The 16,236-nt window shown below is 40.2% G+C and overlaps 1 protein-coding gene across 11 annotated transcripts in view; it reads right to left on the reverse strand.

Annotated features, from left to right (window-relative positions):
- ADAMTSL3 (ADAMTS like 3) overlaps positions 1–16,236 on the reverse strand; it is a 406,645-nt gene that overhangs the window by 205,206 nt on the left and 185,203 nt on the right. For all 11 annotated transcript variants that reach the window (XR_012415261.1, XR_012415259.1, XR_012415260.1 and 8 more), the window contains exon 7: positions 13,088–13,214. Coding sequence is in view for 7 of the 11 variants with exons in the window: in XM_073996528.1 (XP_073852629.1) it covers positions 13,088–13,214 (127 nt within the window). In the remaining 4 variants the exon portion in view is untranslated. The remainder of the gene's footprint in view (positions 1–13,087; positions 13,215–16,236) is intronic.

Raw genomic sequence — 16,236 nt, forward strand, 5'->3', positions numbered from 1 at the left:
TAAGGAGGGAGGAGCCAGGAGTACCAGGTGCTCTGCAGATGAGGGCTTAAAAGTGCCTTTTGGATGAGCAGTAAAGAGACTGTTAATGTGCTTTGCCAAAGCAGTTTCAATCAAGTAGCTGGCACAGGAAACTGTGATCTGAGGAATACATGAGGATGAAAAATTAGAGACAGCAAGTGTAAACAGTATTTTCAAGACTTGGCAGTAAAGAGTAGGTGAAAGATTAGGGTGGTAGCTGGAGACATGATTATGTTTAAAATAGTGTTCTCTCTATATATATATATAAAATTTTAAAATATTACACACCTATATACATACACATATATAAACATACATGTATATATACACACATATGTATATACACGTATATACATAGACATTTTTAAAATTATACTTATATTTAAGATGGGAGACACCCATTGGTCATATTAACCCTGATAGGAAAGAGAGAGTGAAAGAAGATAAAAGAAAGAGGGGGAAGATGGGTGGAGTGAGTTCTCTGAGGACACAGAGGAGCTGGAATGCAGAACACAGATGGAGGGATTAATTAGTCTTGGAAAGGAAGACAGATATTTGTGCCTCTGTAGCGGGAGAAAGCAGGGAACGGATGGGTACAGCTGCAGGGCGAGGTCTCTTCTGATGGTTTCTGTTTTGCTGGGATTTTTTTTTTTTTCTAATCTTCCTTGGAGCCTTGCATAGAATCAGTTTTGGTATTAAATGGTGCATGAATGTTTGAAAAGAAAGTATATTCCGTCACCATGCAATGCTCTGTTATCTATTAATGTAACATTAGTAATTATATTGTGCAGATTCTATATGTAATTTTCACTCACTTCAATGTATTAAAATCTCTCAGAAGTTTTACTGATTTCAATTTCATCTTATATAACTACAGGGGATTTTTCTTTACATATTTTGGTGCAATGGCATTTGGTTCACAAATTCTTTAAACTATTTGTTTTTTGATTATCAACAAAGTACTCATTTTGTATTTTTGCTTGAAATTCTACTTGTACTGATACAAAGACTATTACCCACGCTTTCTGTATCTTGCCCTTTAGAATGGGCCATTCATAAATCGCAGACAAATGGCCTCCTGGTAAAGGCCCCCCTCAGTCTGGAGGTAGACCTAGGGCTGGAGGCGATGATAAAGAGAGGAAGCAATTGTAAGTACAGTAAGAAAGAGCAGTGTGCTGCTTGTGGTTCAGCACAAGCTCAGTATAGACTGCCTGAAACCTCCTATCAGAAGAATGCAGATGGTATTGCCAAGCAGGTCTGATTCTAAGCCTGCTTTGAAATCCTGTACTTTCTAATGGTGTATAAGCGAATTATTGAAAACATATCAGATGGTGGCTGGGCGTGGTGGCTCATGCCTATAAACCCAGGACTTTGGGAGGTTAAGGTAGGAGATCGCTTGAGGTTAGCAGTTTGAGATTAGCCTGGGCAACATAGTGAGACCTTGTCTCAATAAAAAATTTAAAAATAAGCCAGGTGTGGTGGTACAAGCTTGTAGTACCAGCTACTTAAGAGGCTGAGGCAGGAGGATCCCTTGAACCCAGGAGGTCGAGGCTGCAGTGAGCCATGATTATGCCATTGCATTCGGCCTAGGCGACCATGTCTAATTTTAAAAAGAAAATATATAAGATGGAGAGAAAAGGTTTCCTCTCCGTCCCATCCTATGGTGTTGCTAACAGTAGGCTCATGTCTGGGACACCTAGATTTGTTGTTGATGGTGGTAACTGGTTCCTGTTGATCACATTCATTGTTTGGAATTATTTCAAAACTGTCTCACTGAAATTTGGTGGTAAGAGATTCTTGATACTGCTACTCACTGTGCCATCCACCAGAGCTCCTTCTTGTCACTCTTTAAATGCCATTTGCATTATTTTTACTCTACAAACTACTGGGAGAGGCAATATGGTATAGTGGTTATGATCACAGATTCTGGAGCCAGACAACCTGGGTTGGAATGTCAGCACTGCCACTTGCTGTGTGACCTTGGGCAAGTTACTTACCCTCTCTGTGCCTCAGTTACATCTGTGAAATGAGGATAACAGGAATATCTGTTCCAAGGGGTTGTTGTAAGTGTTCAATGAGGTAATATATGTAAAGGGCTTAGAAAAGGCCCTGGTGCCAACTAGCGGTTGGGTAAGTATAAGTTATTATTAAAACCTTGTTGAGCACTTACTATGCCACCAGGCAACATGCTAAGGAACTTGAGATAAATTACCTCATTCATTCTAATGGAAACTCATTTCCACAATTAAGACAATTAAAATTTTACAAGGTTAAAGTGACTTGCCCAAGATCACAGTGTTCCTAAGCATTAGAACCAGGGTAAGGACCCAAAACTACACTTTTAAATCCTTCTACTATGAGACCAAGTGATGCTGTATAAGGCCGGGGGCGGTGGCTCACGCCTGTAATCCCAGCACTTCGAGAGGCCAAGACGGGCGGATCATGAGGTCAGGAGATCGAGACCATCCTGGCTAACACAGTGAAACCCCGTCTCTACTACAAATACAAAAAATTAGCCGGGCGTGGTGGCGGGCGCCTGTAGTTCCAGCTACTCGGGAGGCTGAGGCAGGAGAATGGCATGAACCCAGGAGGCGGAGCTTGCAGTGAGCCCAGATTGGACCACTGAACTCTAGCCTGGGCGACGGAGCGAGACTCCGTCTCCAAAAAAAAAAAAAAAAAAAAAGTGATGCTGTATAAACTCAAATTCACTCATCACACACAGAGTTTCATTGTATGGGTTTCACTTGTTTGATTTTGCAATCACTGTACTGACCGAAGATTCACTGACTCCCTCCCACACAGAAATGCTCAAGTCCAGCTGTTCCATCAGATTTTTTCTGTATCTCATTTCCTGTTGGATATCACAGCTTTGCTAAGTAGCAAGATGTACAGGAAATAAATTGTCCACACAATATTAACTAATCAATAAACATCAGTTTCAGCCCAGAAGGACTGTAATTTATATCAGATCATTTATTTTCACTATGAAGTTCAACCAGAACTACATCAACCTAAATATATACATTCCAACATAAAACAAGGAAAAGGATGTTTTAGTGACTCTCACTTTGACAACCTCACCCCCACTTTTCTATTTTTTTTTTTTTTTTGGTTTTTTGTTTTTTTTTTTTTTTTTTTTTTTTTTGGTGTTTTTTTAGTAGGTTGGGTTTTTATTTCTGAACAAAATTTTCTGTCAAGTATTTTTCATGTTACATTTCTAGAACCTGCATTTATTTTCTCCTTCTGCTATTTAGATTCAAACACACACACACACACACACACACACACACACACACACACACACACACCATTCCCAAGGCATAAAGTAGTTTTTTTAAAAAATAAGAAAAGTATCTAAATACATGTTAATACTAATAATTTGAATCCTAAAGAAAATTGCAAAAAAAATAGGTTTTATTTTTAAGGAACACATTTTTTTAATGTGAGATAATGCTGTGAAAACATTTTGTAAACTGAAAAAAATAAAGTGTTTGTTAATGCCCTCACACACCCATAACTATCTGGCATCACTTAGACTACAAAGAGTTGTCTAGGCAGGTCACAGTGCCTCACACTTTGTCCCAGCACTTTGGGAGGCTGATACAGGTGGATCACCTGAGGTCAGGAGTTCAAGACCAGCCTGACCAACATGATGAAACCCCATCTCTACTAAAAATACAAAATTAGCTAGGCATGGTGGCATGTGTAATCCCAGCTCTTTAGGAGGCTGAGGCAGGAGAATCACTTGAACCCGGGAGGTGAAGGCTGCAGTGAATTGAGATTGCACCATTGCACTCCAGCCTGGGCAACAAGAGCAAAACTCCATCTCAAAAGAAAAAAAAAAAAAGAGTTACCTAGCATGGCATTGTACAGAACAGGGTCTGCACAATTTTTCAAAAGTAGGATAGAAAGTTTGCTTCAAGCTCATCCGTCATTCTGTAGGAGCAGAGGGGGATTTTGGAAGGCAAGAAAAGGAAAAGTCAATGGGTGGCAACACTGATTCTGTAGCTGGAGGACTATCTATACACTACTTTGCAAATGGGGGTGAGAAAAATGTAATATGCCAGTAAGCAAAAGTAGGAAAAGCAAATGTAGGAAATTAAGAGCAAATTTTTTACAAAGGAAGGAAGGAACACAGCAGAGTTTTGCCTTGGTGAGAAAATCAGCTGCAAACTGAAAACTGACTCTCATGCCTTGAGCTATTAGGCCACATTACTAAAGTCTGTAATTGCTGAATCTGCAAATGAGTATCTTCAGCCCTTAGCTCCTATGCAGAAACATCTGCTCCTAACCTGAGGTATGTTTATTTACTGGCCTAAATTGCCTTCACCTCAAAAGACCATGGTAACAGCCAGACTGACTAATAATGTATGCTTCTGTGCTCATTGGCAGGGCTAGCTTTGGAATGGCATGCAGGAGAGGGGACTATGTCACACAGCATCTAATAACAAATATCTGTCCAGATGTTCTCGAGCATCATAGTGTAACACTCATTTTCTGCCCTTTACACTGCCTCTAAGGAATCAGGAGGCTGGTGAGGATGAAACCGTCATCTGCCTTCTGACTCTGTAGTGGGGCATCAGACACTGAAAAGCAGAGGCGTTAACCAAAGGCATGCAACCAGCGGCCACCTGGGAAGTTTAGCAACCTACAATTGCCCAGATTTACCGCTCAAAATTCTAGGGTGGGGCCTGAGGATTAGAACATGGGACAAGTTCCCCAAGTGCTCCTGATGTGCATGCTGGGTTAGGAACCATGGAGCTGGCTGGGCTCTGCCAAGGGGAAACAAGGGGTAGGTTGGTTGAGGCAGCCTTTGCTCCCCTCTGGCTCCATTTCTGTGCTATCTTTGTTCCCTGCCCCATCACTCTAAGCCTCGGTGCACCTCTCACCTCATGCTCATCTAGCTGTCCTTGGAAGACACTTTGGGAGGGTGGTTAAGCACATGAACTCTGAGGTCAAAACCATCTTGACCACTCACCAATTGTGAGACCTTGACCAAGCTGCTTAATTTCACTGAGCCTATTTCTCCATTTGTTAAATGGGCAGGGTACAGTAGTACCTGCCTTGTAGGGTTATGCTAAGAATAAATAATGTCATACATGAACAAATACATAGCACAGTATAAGCATACAAACTCTGGGGGCCACTATTATTATTACTTTCCCAATAAGTATTTTTACTAATAATCCCAGTGCTCTCAGCTGGTCAGCAGGTGTCAGGTCTCCCGGGTGACCCTGGGTGTTGCAGTGCTTGGCTACCAACAAGCTGCTTCTGATTTTAATTCACATTCCTCAGGGACTGCTGCCATAGGGATGCTGGTCTAAGTGAGCTCTTCAGTTCTGTGTAAGGCAAGTCAACACACCTTTACTGAAAACATACTGGGTGCCAGGTACTGGGCCAGGTGCATGAGGTTCTTGAGGAGCTCACATACCAATGAGGGGATCAGTGCACAAACTACACCTCTCTCTTGCAGGTTGTGACAATAATATGTTAAAAGGCAACCAAGTAGAAGTTCATGGGAGATAAGAGAAAACTTCACACCAACTCATTCTTGCGGTGTATCTAAAATTTCCAAGGCCCTTTAAGAACAAAGACAAGCCATCACTGTCAAGCCTTTCATTAAAAGTTTGGAAAATTGCTTCATATAAGTTCCTGGGATTTGTTTCTCTAAACTCCGTTCAATCCCAAGATCTATTTTTTTTTTCCAAACAATGAGCAAATCACACATACACTTAATAGATTTTCAGAGCTAGAAGAGGTCTTGGAAATTATCCCTGCTCACTGTGCAGATGAAAAAGTTGAGGCCCCAGTAAGTGAAGCATCTTGCCTAAGAAGATAGATTGTTAGAGGCCAAACTGAGGTTATTACTGCAGTCTTTGGTTTCCAGTCCAGTTCTATTGCACAATATCATTTAGTCCCACTGAAATCATAACAGGAAGCAGAATCATCTCCAGCAAAGGCCATGTATTCATTTGTTCAACATTAACTGAGCTCCTATGATGTATTCAGTACTGCACTAGCACTAGGAATAAAATGGTGAAAACCATGGCACCTGCTCTTGCAAAGCTTACTAGTGGGAGACACAAATTAAAAAAAATAAATGAAATAATCACTTCTTTCCCTAAAGGCTAAGCAAGAACTAAACAGAAAGAGAAGGGCCTACTTTACGTAGAGTGGTCAAAGAAAGCCTCTCTGAGGAGGCGACACTTGTGCTCAAGGTTGAGAAAGAGGTAGCTATGTTGAAGAGCTGGGAGACACATGTTCCAGATTCAGGGACGGGTTCATGCAAAGGCCCATTGGGGGGAATGGGCACCTGACATTCTGGAATCTCCCAGAAAGCCAGTGTAACTGGAGATTAGGGAATGAAGAGCAGATGGCAGCACATGATGTCACACAGGGGTCAGATGATACAGGCTTTAACGGTTTTGGAGAGGGATGCGGATTTTATCACAGGTGTAAGGCAATTCATGAAGAGGCCAGGGAGTTCACAGTCTGTCTGCTTCTCCAGGTAAAATACGATCTATGACATTCCTTTGCAACACAGTCTACATGCTATTTTTTCATTATCTCTCTTCATGAACAGGGCCAGAAGACACACAAAAACATGCAAAAGAGCTAGGCAAGGACTAGAACCCAGGAGTCTTTATTTGTAGATACAGGGTCTTCCTTCCAGGCCACACTCTCCCTTGCTGAATTAAATGGAGGAGGGGGCAACTTTCAATTCCGTTAAAATGAACAGATATTTGGTTTGAATATTCCTTTCCCAGCCACAGTTCTGACAGAAGAGTATGACCAGCCAGAATCTCACCCTAGAAAGACGAATGGGGAGGGAGCAAGAGATAATGTGGGAAGACAGGAGAATGAAAACCAATCCATGTTACCATGTTAGCAGACCCTTTATATCCTATACAATCTTCCTTGTGATGGAACAAGTTAAATTTGTAAATTGTTTTTGGGAGTGACAGTCAAAGGAGAAATGAACAGTGTGGGAAAAAATCTTAAGAATTACCCTGTGAGGCAGCCCCACGACCCACGTAGCCCAGGATTCTATTTGTGTCAAGGAATGCATTAGAAGAGTGTGTGTTTATCTTCATACTGTCAAAACTTGAGCAAAATGCTGGTGTTCCCAGCTGGCCTTAGGTATCACCATATCAATAGACTTGGCTGCCACCATGTAAAAATGGACAAAAAGCTTAGAATAGACAAGCCGATCTTGTTTATTTGCCTCACACATGTGTGCCCTGATGTGGACAAGACCAAAATAAGGAACAAACCTGGAAATACAACTAAATTTCTAAATGCCAAGTCAAGACTCTCCAAATAGATATGTTTGCTTCTTTGTTGTTGTTTTTGGAGCTTTCTCACTTTAATAACTGAGTGGCCTCTAGTTCCCTTTTCCAATATCCAAAGCTGTTTATGTTGGTTGTCAGTTCCGTCTCTCTCCTCCTCCCTCTGAACAGGAAATCTGTGTGTTGTATCTGGATAAATTTCTGATCTTTTTTTCATAGCAAAGCTTTTGGCTCCAGTCTCTTACACCTTGTGTCTGCCTCACCGCATGACGGAAATGATATCCTGTGTACAGTCTTGTGCACTTTCTCCAGTGCAGGGCTGTGCCAACAGCATCTCATTGCCATGTCCTGACTCAGTGTGAGTCCCAGGGAAGATCGGAATTAATTCTTGGCAAGGTATGGAATGTAGGAGCTGCATGGATTCTGCAGGCTCCAGTGATGCACACTCAGGAGGAGACATGGCTTCATTTCCCACATTTCTTTCACACAAAGAATGATTATAGGGAAGTGCTTCCATATGGCCTAGGGAAAAGCCCAGCCAAAAACAGCTTCAGCTGGTCAGTTTCAGAGCTGTAACAGACATGATGGGGCCATAATTAGAATCAAGATGGTGAAGGACTATGTTTTCATACAGGCAGGAATCTTTGCTACCTTTAGCCTTAGCTCAAGCACATGCATATGAAACCTGATAAAATGCATATGAACATCATGCCCTGTACTGAAGGATCTGTCTGTGTACTCCAGTTTCGCTTTCTATGTAGAAACTGATTTTTAAAAATTGGACATTTTAGGGGTTCTTAACCTGGAATGTCCTAAACAGGCATCAGGGGTCTGAGAACCTCACAAAAAAATCAGAATGGCAAATCTGGGGCTTATAAGTACACATGCATTTTCCTGGAAAGAAAATGCATAACTTTTAATAGATTCTCAAAAGCATATGTAATCCAAAAGCTGAAAATCAAGAGAGAGAGAGAAAATAATGAACTACCTTGCATTTCAGTACCTCTTCTGCACACTTCTCCAAATAAGACTGCCCTTTGGCACAATTTCATTTGGCGTCTACTCTGGTTCAATTAGAATTTTCTCAAGTTCTAATCTTTCCTGGACCCTGACAAAACGAGGTATTTTCTGATGAGATTTCCAAACTTCATAAGGCCAACACTAACTCTACGTACTTCCATTACACCCCTATCCGGCTGTTGTCTTTCTCTCTTACTCCCCTCAACCACATGGCTTCCTGAATGAACACTTCTCAGTATAGCCTGTCTCTTCAAACTGTGTTCACTGATCTGAGTTCTAAAACTGGTTTGTCCTACAATTCACTCTGTTTTCACACTTTCAAGGTTTTCCTCCATACCAAGGAGTAGCTCTCTTAAAATCAATCCCCAGATGGACTGATTGTTGACTTTCAAATATGTTTACAAACACCCACATTTACACTTAAAGTATGTAAGATGTGTTGAAAGGGGCAAATTTCCCTTATCCCCCTCACAGGGCGTGCAACAGGGGGAGTGGCTTGCTTCCTCTGTGCCCAGCAGCTCAAGCCTGCATGCAGACAGGCAGGTCATGGGGAGTTTGGGGCTCCAACCCCAGGGCAGTGTCTAGAGTTGAGTGTTTACAGCTCCCAAAGTTCCAGCGTGTGTTACAGTGTGCTCTTTCAGCTTAGCTGTCCACAGGTGGCTTGTGTTAATCAGCTCAGTTAGAACCTCTGCCTCATCTCCAGGACAGAGGGCTTTCTGTATCCCAGGGCTTTCTGTATCCCTTGCCACTCCATCCACCTTCTGCCTCCCCATCCACCTGCTGAGAGCTACCTCCACCATTCAATAAACCTTTGCACTCATTGTCCGAGCCCACGTGCGATCCATTTTTTTTCCAGTACCATGGGCTTGGAGAATGAGTGCAAGGTTTTATTGAATGGTGGAGGGAGGTAGCTCTCAGCAGATGAGTGGGGAGGCAGAAGGGGGATGGAGTGGGAAGGTGGTCTTCCCCTGGAGTTGGGTCACTTAGCAGCTGGGCTCTCATCCATCTACCCTTGACCAAATTTCCCTCTGCATCTGTGTCGTTCCACTGTCAATGGCCTGTCGGCGTCTGTGTGTTCTTCTGCCAGTGTGTTCCTCTCAACATCCAGTCACTTGTGTGTGTGACCATTGGGATCTTGGGGTTTTTACAGGCACAGAATGGGGGACACGGCAGGCCAGAGTGGTCTTGGAAAATGCAACATTTGGGTGCGAAAACAGAGTCCCTGTCCTCACCCACGCCAGTGGGCACAGGCCCAAGGGGGGAACCCTAGCCAGGAACCCCGCCCTTCTCTACCCAGCAATTTCCTGCCCACCTCCCGTATCAGTGTGACACCCTTTGGGACCCCAATGAGTAATATTTTTAACAAAAACGCAGCTAGCATTTACTGAGTACTGTCTAATTACTATGCTATTTGGAGTTCTCAACATGGGTTGATCTTTTAAATCCTGACAACATCTCTACAAAGGCAGTACTGTTGTTATTCCCAGTTTAAAATTAGAGATCCAAGATACCCATGGAAGTGAAATACTTAAATAACTCTGCACAGCTCATAAGCAACAGACCCAGGACTTAACCCTGGAAGGCTGGCTCCAGACCCCAATTTCTTAACCACTTCCCAATATTTCCTTTCATAATTAATTATGGGAGATGTTTCTTAACATTTCTCACCCTTAGTTTCCTCATCTGTAAAACAGGTAGGACATTATCCAAATTATAATATAAGAATGCTGGTAGAATTAAATGATATGTCTGAAGAGAACTTCGGTAATTACAAAGCATTTGATCAATATTAGTAATAACCAAATGGATAGAATGCTAACTACTTGGTTTCCTGCCTCCTTGGAAGCCAGGGTGTCACACACCATAATTCTGGTCAATGAAGCAAAATTCCCTGGGGAGAATATCCTTTCCTGAATAAAGAGCACAGTATTTAAAAAATGCTTTTCACACTATGTTCTTCCTTATTATCTGGGATGTGTGGATGTAACATCTCAATGTCCAATAATGACTTTGTAGCCACATAGGCAAAAACCACCCTCTAAGGATGTGAAGAAGAGAGAAAGGTGCCTGGTTCCTGAAAGACACAGTAAAACAGCATCCTCAGCCTTAGCTGCCTACTCCAGGCTTTTTGTTAGAAAAGATTTATAAACTCCAATGTTTCTAAGTTGAATTTTCTGTGATTTGCAGTAGAATACATTCCTCATTGATATACCACCATTCAAAGCCACCTCCTTCATGAAGTCCAAAAATTGGAATCTCCATGAATTCATGGTTTCCAGTTTCAGCTAGGCCCTTACAGCTACTCTTCTATCTTTGTACTATTGTTGATGGTTCCTTCTTCTTTCCTTCATGGGAACAGGCTGAAGTCTCTGAGCTCTCACTCCTAGTGGCCAACTCTATCTCTTAATGAAGAGCCAAATAAAGGCAATAGGCTGGAACACCTCACGGTGTTCTCCAACCAACCCTGTAGAGCTATCCAGTTGTTGACAGGGTGTTGGTCTGTTCCCATCCTCTTGTCCTGAGCAAATCCTTCCCTCTATACATTCTCTTCACTCATCAACCCATTGCAATCAAGCTTTGATTTCAGCCTGAAGTTCATCAAAATCATGCTTGTTCACATCATAAATGACTTTCAAATTGCTAAAGACAAACTTTTAGGCCCTTATTCCAGTTGAACTCATAAGAGCATTGAACATTGCTGGCCACCCCCATCGCATTTTTGAAATTACTTATTCCTTTGGGGTCCATGGTACTGCTCTTGCTAAGTTCTGCATTTACCTACTTACTCTATTCATTCCTTCTCAGTTAGATCCCCTTAAACTTCTTCCCTGGCTAAATGCTTTGACTTCAGCTTTTCCTCAGGATGAGATTATTGGCTTCCTCTTATATTCTACATACTCTCTTTGGATGAACTCACCTACATTTATAACTGAATACCACCAACAAGGGGTTTTGCTATCAACCATGATAAACTAGCATGTTTCAGATAAACCCTCCAACCACAAACAAAATACAATCAACATCTGTTTGCAGGCATCAGAAAGATACTTAGGCACTGGATACTTACAGGGTGAAAATTTTGGAGAGAATAAAATTCAGGGAGATGGACTTTCACCTTTGATATGTGTCTCCTCTTCATGAATTCCTTACCCAAATGAATAGCAAACATGTCCACCCAGCTGTGCAAGATGGAAAATTTGGGCCATTCAAGCTGCTTCTTTTCTCTTGTAACCTTCATTCAAAGAATTACCAAAGTCTGTTCATTCTACATCCTAAAGATCTCTCCACCTGTTCCTTCCTGTACATTTCCTGCCATGCTACCCTACATCAAGGCCTTATTATTTTAAACACTTTGAATATTTTGAAAGACACTTCCTATTTGGACTCCCTGCTTCCAAGCTCATCTGACAGGTAAATCCAGCCTCCATATGCCACCATAACTATTTTACTAAAACACTAACCTAACCATATCACTCCACTGCCTAAATCGCTTTGATGGCTCCACTTAATCTGAAAAATAAAACACAATAATGAAGTCTTTGACTCCAAATGCCATTCTGTCTTACCTTCTACCCTATTCAATGTACAGTCAGGCCTGAACAACATATTAGGAGTTCCTCAAAAAACCCAGGTTCTTCTCCAGTGTCACGCCATGAACTTTGTGTTTCCTCTGCCTGAAAAACCCTCTACCCCTCCCCTTAATGCTTTCCCCATTTGCGAAAATAAGTAAGATGCCAACTTTATAAGTTACATCAAACTAAATTCAAATGAATAAAAGATTTAAAATCGAATCTTTGGCTGAACTCACCTACACTTATAACTGAATACCACCAACAATGGGGTATTCAGAAAGAATTATTATAAAGAAAAACAAACCCAAAAAGTACTTGCAGAAAATACGCATGAATAATTTTTGTTTCCTTTAAAGGAGCAGTTAACGAACTATAACCTGAGGGCCAAATTCAGCCTTCAGTCTATTTTTGTAAATAAAGTTTCAATGGAATGTAGCCATGCTGACTTATTTACACGTGTCTGTGTGTGCTTTTACACTGCAACAGCTATGTTGAGTAGTTGAGACTATATGGTCAGCAAAGTCTAAAATATTTACTATCTACCCCTTTACAGAAAAAGTTTACTGAATCCCCAAACTAAAGGATGTTTTAAAAGACAGATATTATTAAAATGAAAAGATGGAAATTTCCAAATACATAATACTTAGAAACTTAGAAACTCTGATTACACAAAATTGAAAGTCAATTAACAAACTGGAACCCACATTTGAAATAGATATGACAGAAAAAATGTTAGTATTGGTGATATATTAAAAGCTCTCAACAATGAGGAAAAGATCAACATCCAAATAGGAAAATTGATAAATGGCTTCAATAGCTAACTGAGAAATTAAAAAGTATAAATGGTCAATAGATACATGACAATATTTTCTACCTTGTTAGCAGTCAAAGGAAGACAAATAAAAGAAATTATTATTTCACGATTTACCTAAAAAATTGGCGAATATATTTTTTTAAAACAGTAATACCCTGCATTGGCAAAGGTTCAAAGAAACAGGCCCTCTTCAAAGATATAATGGGAACAAAAGTTTGATACACACTTTTTGGAAGAAATTTCACTTTTAGAAAACTGGTACAAAAGCTACTTCCAACTAAAAAAGGTCAGCATTCAGAAAATGTTATTCTAGCAATAGATGGTCTAAAATACATCTTGTATGACGGTAATACAGTAGTGGGTTTAAAACCTACTTTTTTCAGGAGAAACGTGTGACTTCGATTGTCCTCGTACAAGCCTGCAGGTGGAGCCATCACCCGCACAGACTCCACAGTTGTCCTCCTTGGCATTGCTTCCCAGTTGCCGATCACAGCCCACTGCCTGCCAACAGAAGCATGGCGGTCAGTGGTGCCCAAAACCAGGGGATGGGGAACTCCCTTCATTTTAGGAACCTTAGTTGTGATGTAATCCTTAAATTTACAGTTTGGCTCTCTTTTATGAGAACATAGTTTTATAAATGTAAATGATATAATGTCTTACAGGATAGTATCATTTATATGATTCTAATGCAAGGCTGAAATATTAATAAAGATTTGAAGCTGTCCCTCCATACCCCCTCCCTCTGTTGCCCAGGATGGAGTGCAATAGTGGGACTGTGGCTCGCTGCAGCCTCAACCTTCTGGGCCCAAGTGATCCTCCCACCTCAGCCTCCCAAGTAGCTGGGATCACTTAAGCCTGGGAGGTTGAGTCACAGGCCTGTGCCCCAACACCCAGCTTTTTAAAATGTGATGAAAAGACAGGGTCTCCCTATGTTGCCCAGGCTGGTCTTGAATTCCTGGGCTCAAGTGATCCTCCTGCCTTGGCCTCCCAAAGTGCTGGGATTACAGGCGTGTACCACACTGCCCAGTCCAGGCATTTTTATGTATATAAAATAAACAGAACATGACAGACGTTTCCTCTCTCCCCAGTCCTACACTTGTCCTGTTCTTTCATTTCCTCCCCAAAACAACCACTGTCCTAAATTTCATGTATAACCTTCTGGTTCATAGTTTTACTTTAAATATCTTTTTTTTTCTGTTTTTACTTCTATCTCTAAATACCTATATCCCTATATCCCTATATTAATATCTGTCTGTAGCCTTTATCTATATGTTTATAGCTCCTCGTCTTTATCATTAGCTGTACCTAGGCCTATGTATCTCCACCTCTGTCATACCTATATATTTATAAACAATTTTTAAAATATAAAAAGGAACTAAAAGGAGAGATGTCTCATATAAAATATGTGTTTATACTGCTATCTTTCCTTCTCTTGTCATTTTTCATGTGTACATATGTGTGTGTATTTGCTAGATTACAGGCTTGCTTATATGAGAAAAAAAGGCCATGTCTTATATTTCTTTTTTATTTTGTAAGCATATATTTTACATAATGTGTAAAAGACAATAATATCAACTGATTTGATGGTTTATCTCTTCCTTCCCATATTCATCTAACTTTATTTATAAACCTAGTGTTTAAGCGCAGGGACTTTGGAGGAAGAAAACACCCACGTACAAACCTGGATCCACCCACCAACCTTTTAAGCTGCAGGATGTTGAAAAATTCAAACTCTCAGAGACTCGTTTTCCTCAACAGTAAAATAGAGAGAATAATACCAATATATACTTCACATAGGGCCTAGTGAGGATTCAATGAGAAAACATATGTAAAATTCTTAGTATAATCATTCAAACATTATAAAGGATTCAATAAAAGACGGCCAATGTTATTATTTCTCTCTGTTTTTCATCTTGACTCCTGGGTAGCCCCCATGCTTCAGCTTGGAGAGTTGTTGAATTAGACTCTATATTCAAGCTGTTGAAGAAGAAATGAAACTAGAGGAAGTTGGGACAATTATTTATACACTATTCTTTCCAACATTTTGGTGTCGAAGGGAAAGAGAAAGACCTAGTGAAAATTTCAGGGAGAGGTAGTAAGTTCCAAGGAAGTTGAGGGAGTAGCTTATGATTAGAGATATTTTCAAATTCACAAAGAGCTATCATGAGGAAAGGGTCTACTTTTGTTCTTTGTATTTCCAAATGGTGAAAGCTACAGGTTTAAGCATAATTTGGTTCAATATGAGAAAGTTTGAAAAGTCAGAGTTATCTAATTATAAGTATTCAGTCATAGTCTAGGAGACCTCTTGGTGGAACAATTGTAGGGGGGATTAAATCATTGGATGAGTGCTTTTATCCAATGACTTTTGAGATCCTTTAATCCTGATTATATGGTTTTATAAAGATGGTAATACAATATTAATAATTGCTGATTTTTATTGAATGCTTAGCATGTACCTGGCATTATGCCATGAATATTGTACACGTTATTTCATTTAATCTTCAGAGCAATTTTATGATGTAGGTGATACCTTTCACTCTATTTTATAAATAAGGAATCTAAACATTACTGAGTAAATGATTGGCCAATATTATACAGCTAGTATACAGTGTTGGTAATGGTTTTAAAACCCAAGTTATCCGACCCAGAATCTTAACACTACATTACAACTTCCTCTACCTTAAGTATCAGCAGATAGACAACAACAAAAGCCCAGTTACACAGGCCATTGTATTCATATTTACAAGTACATGTGGAACAACTTAAGAGTGATTGATTTTGGAAACACACTTGCATGGTCGAGATTCAATCAATGAGTAACTTGTGTTCATGCAACTTTCTCCAAGGGGAGTAATTCCACTATTAAATTATAGAAACACTGCTCCTGGGCCAAGCTCTGTCCTCACACATTCATGTCCCTGAGCACTCTGCATTTCATGAGAAGGAGAATCACTCTCTATCTAGTCATCCAGGAAGGGTGTGGGTTTAGGACCTAGGAGGGGCTTGTTTTGAAGAGTGTTTAAGGCCTTGTAAGATCTCGGGCAATTGAATACCTCCCTGAGCACTTATATTTGCTTCATAATTTTTGTAAAGTTACAATTCATCCAAATGTTATAACCAAATAAAGCATGTGAAAACATCACAGAAAAATGATATTTGAAAAGAAAGTCTTGCATTGGAATTCATAAGGAATAAGCCAGAAATGCCTTTGAAATTGAGGGGCTACTGAATTTTGGCTTTCATATCCCATCATAATCAACAATAAGCAACTTCTAAAAAATTGCCTGAAGTGTTTCCAACTTCTATGACATCGTCTGAAGTCATGATCTCTAATTACAGTGATTTATTAACTACTAATTGACAGATATATCAATAAAATTTATTAACATCTATTAAATAACCATTTTATATATTGCCAGACACTACATAGTATAAATTAATAACATAAGATTCTTACTTTACAGTGTAGTTAATGAGACAAGTCACACAAGATAGTGGATGATATAAACAAATATTTTAAATA

The sequence above is a fragment of the Macaca fascicularis genome, chromosome 7, assembly GCF_037993035.2.
Source record: "Macaca fascicularis isolate 582-1 chromosome 7, T2T-MFA8v1.1".
Classification (NCBI taxonomy): Eukaryota; Metazoa; Chordata; class Mammalia; order Primates; family Cercopithecidae; genus Macaca; species Macaca fascicularis.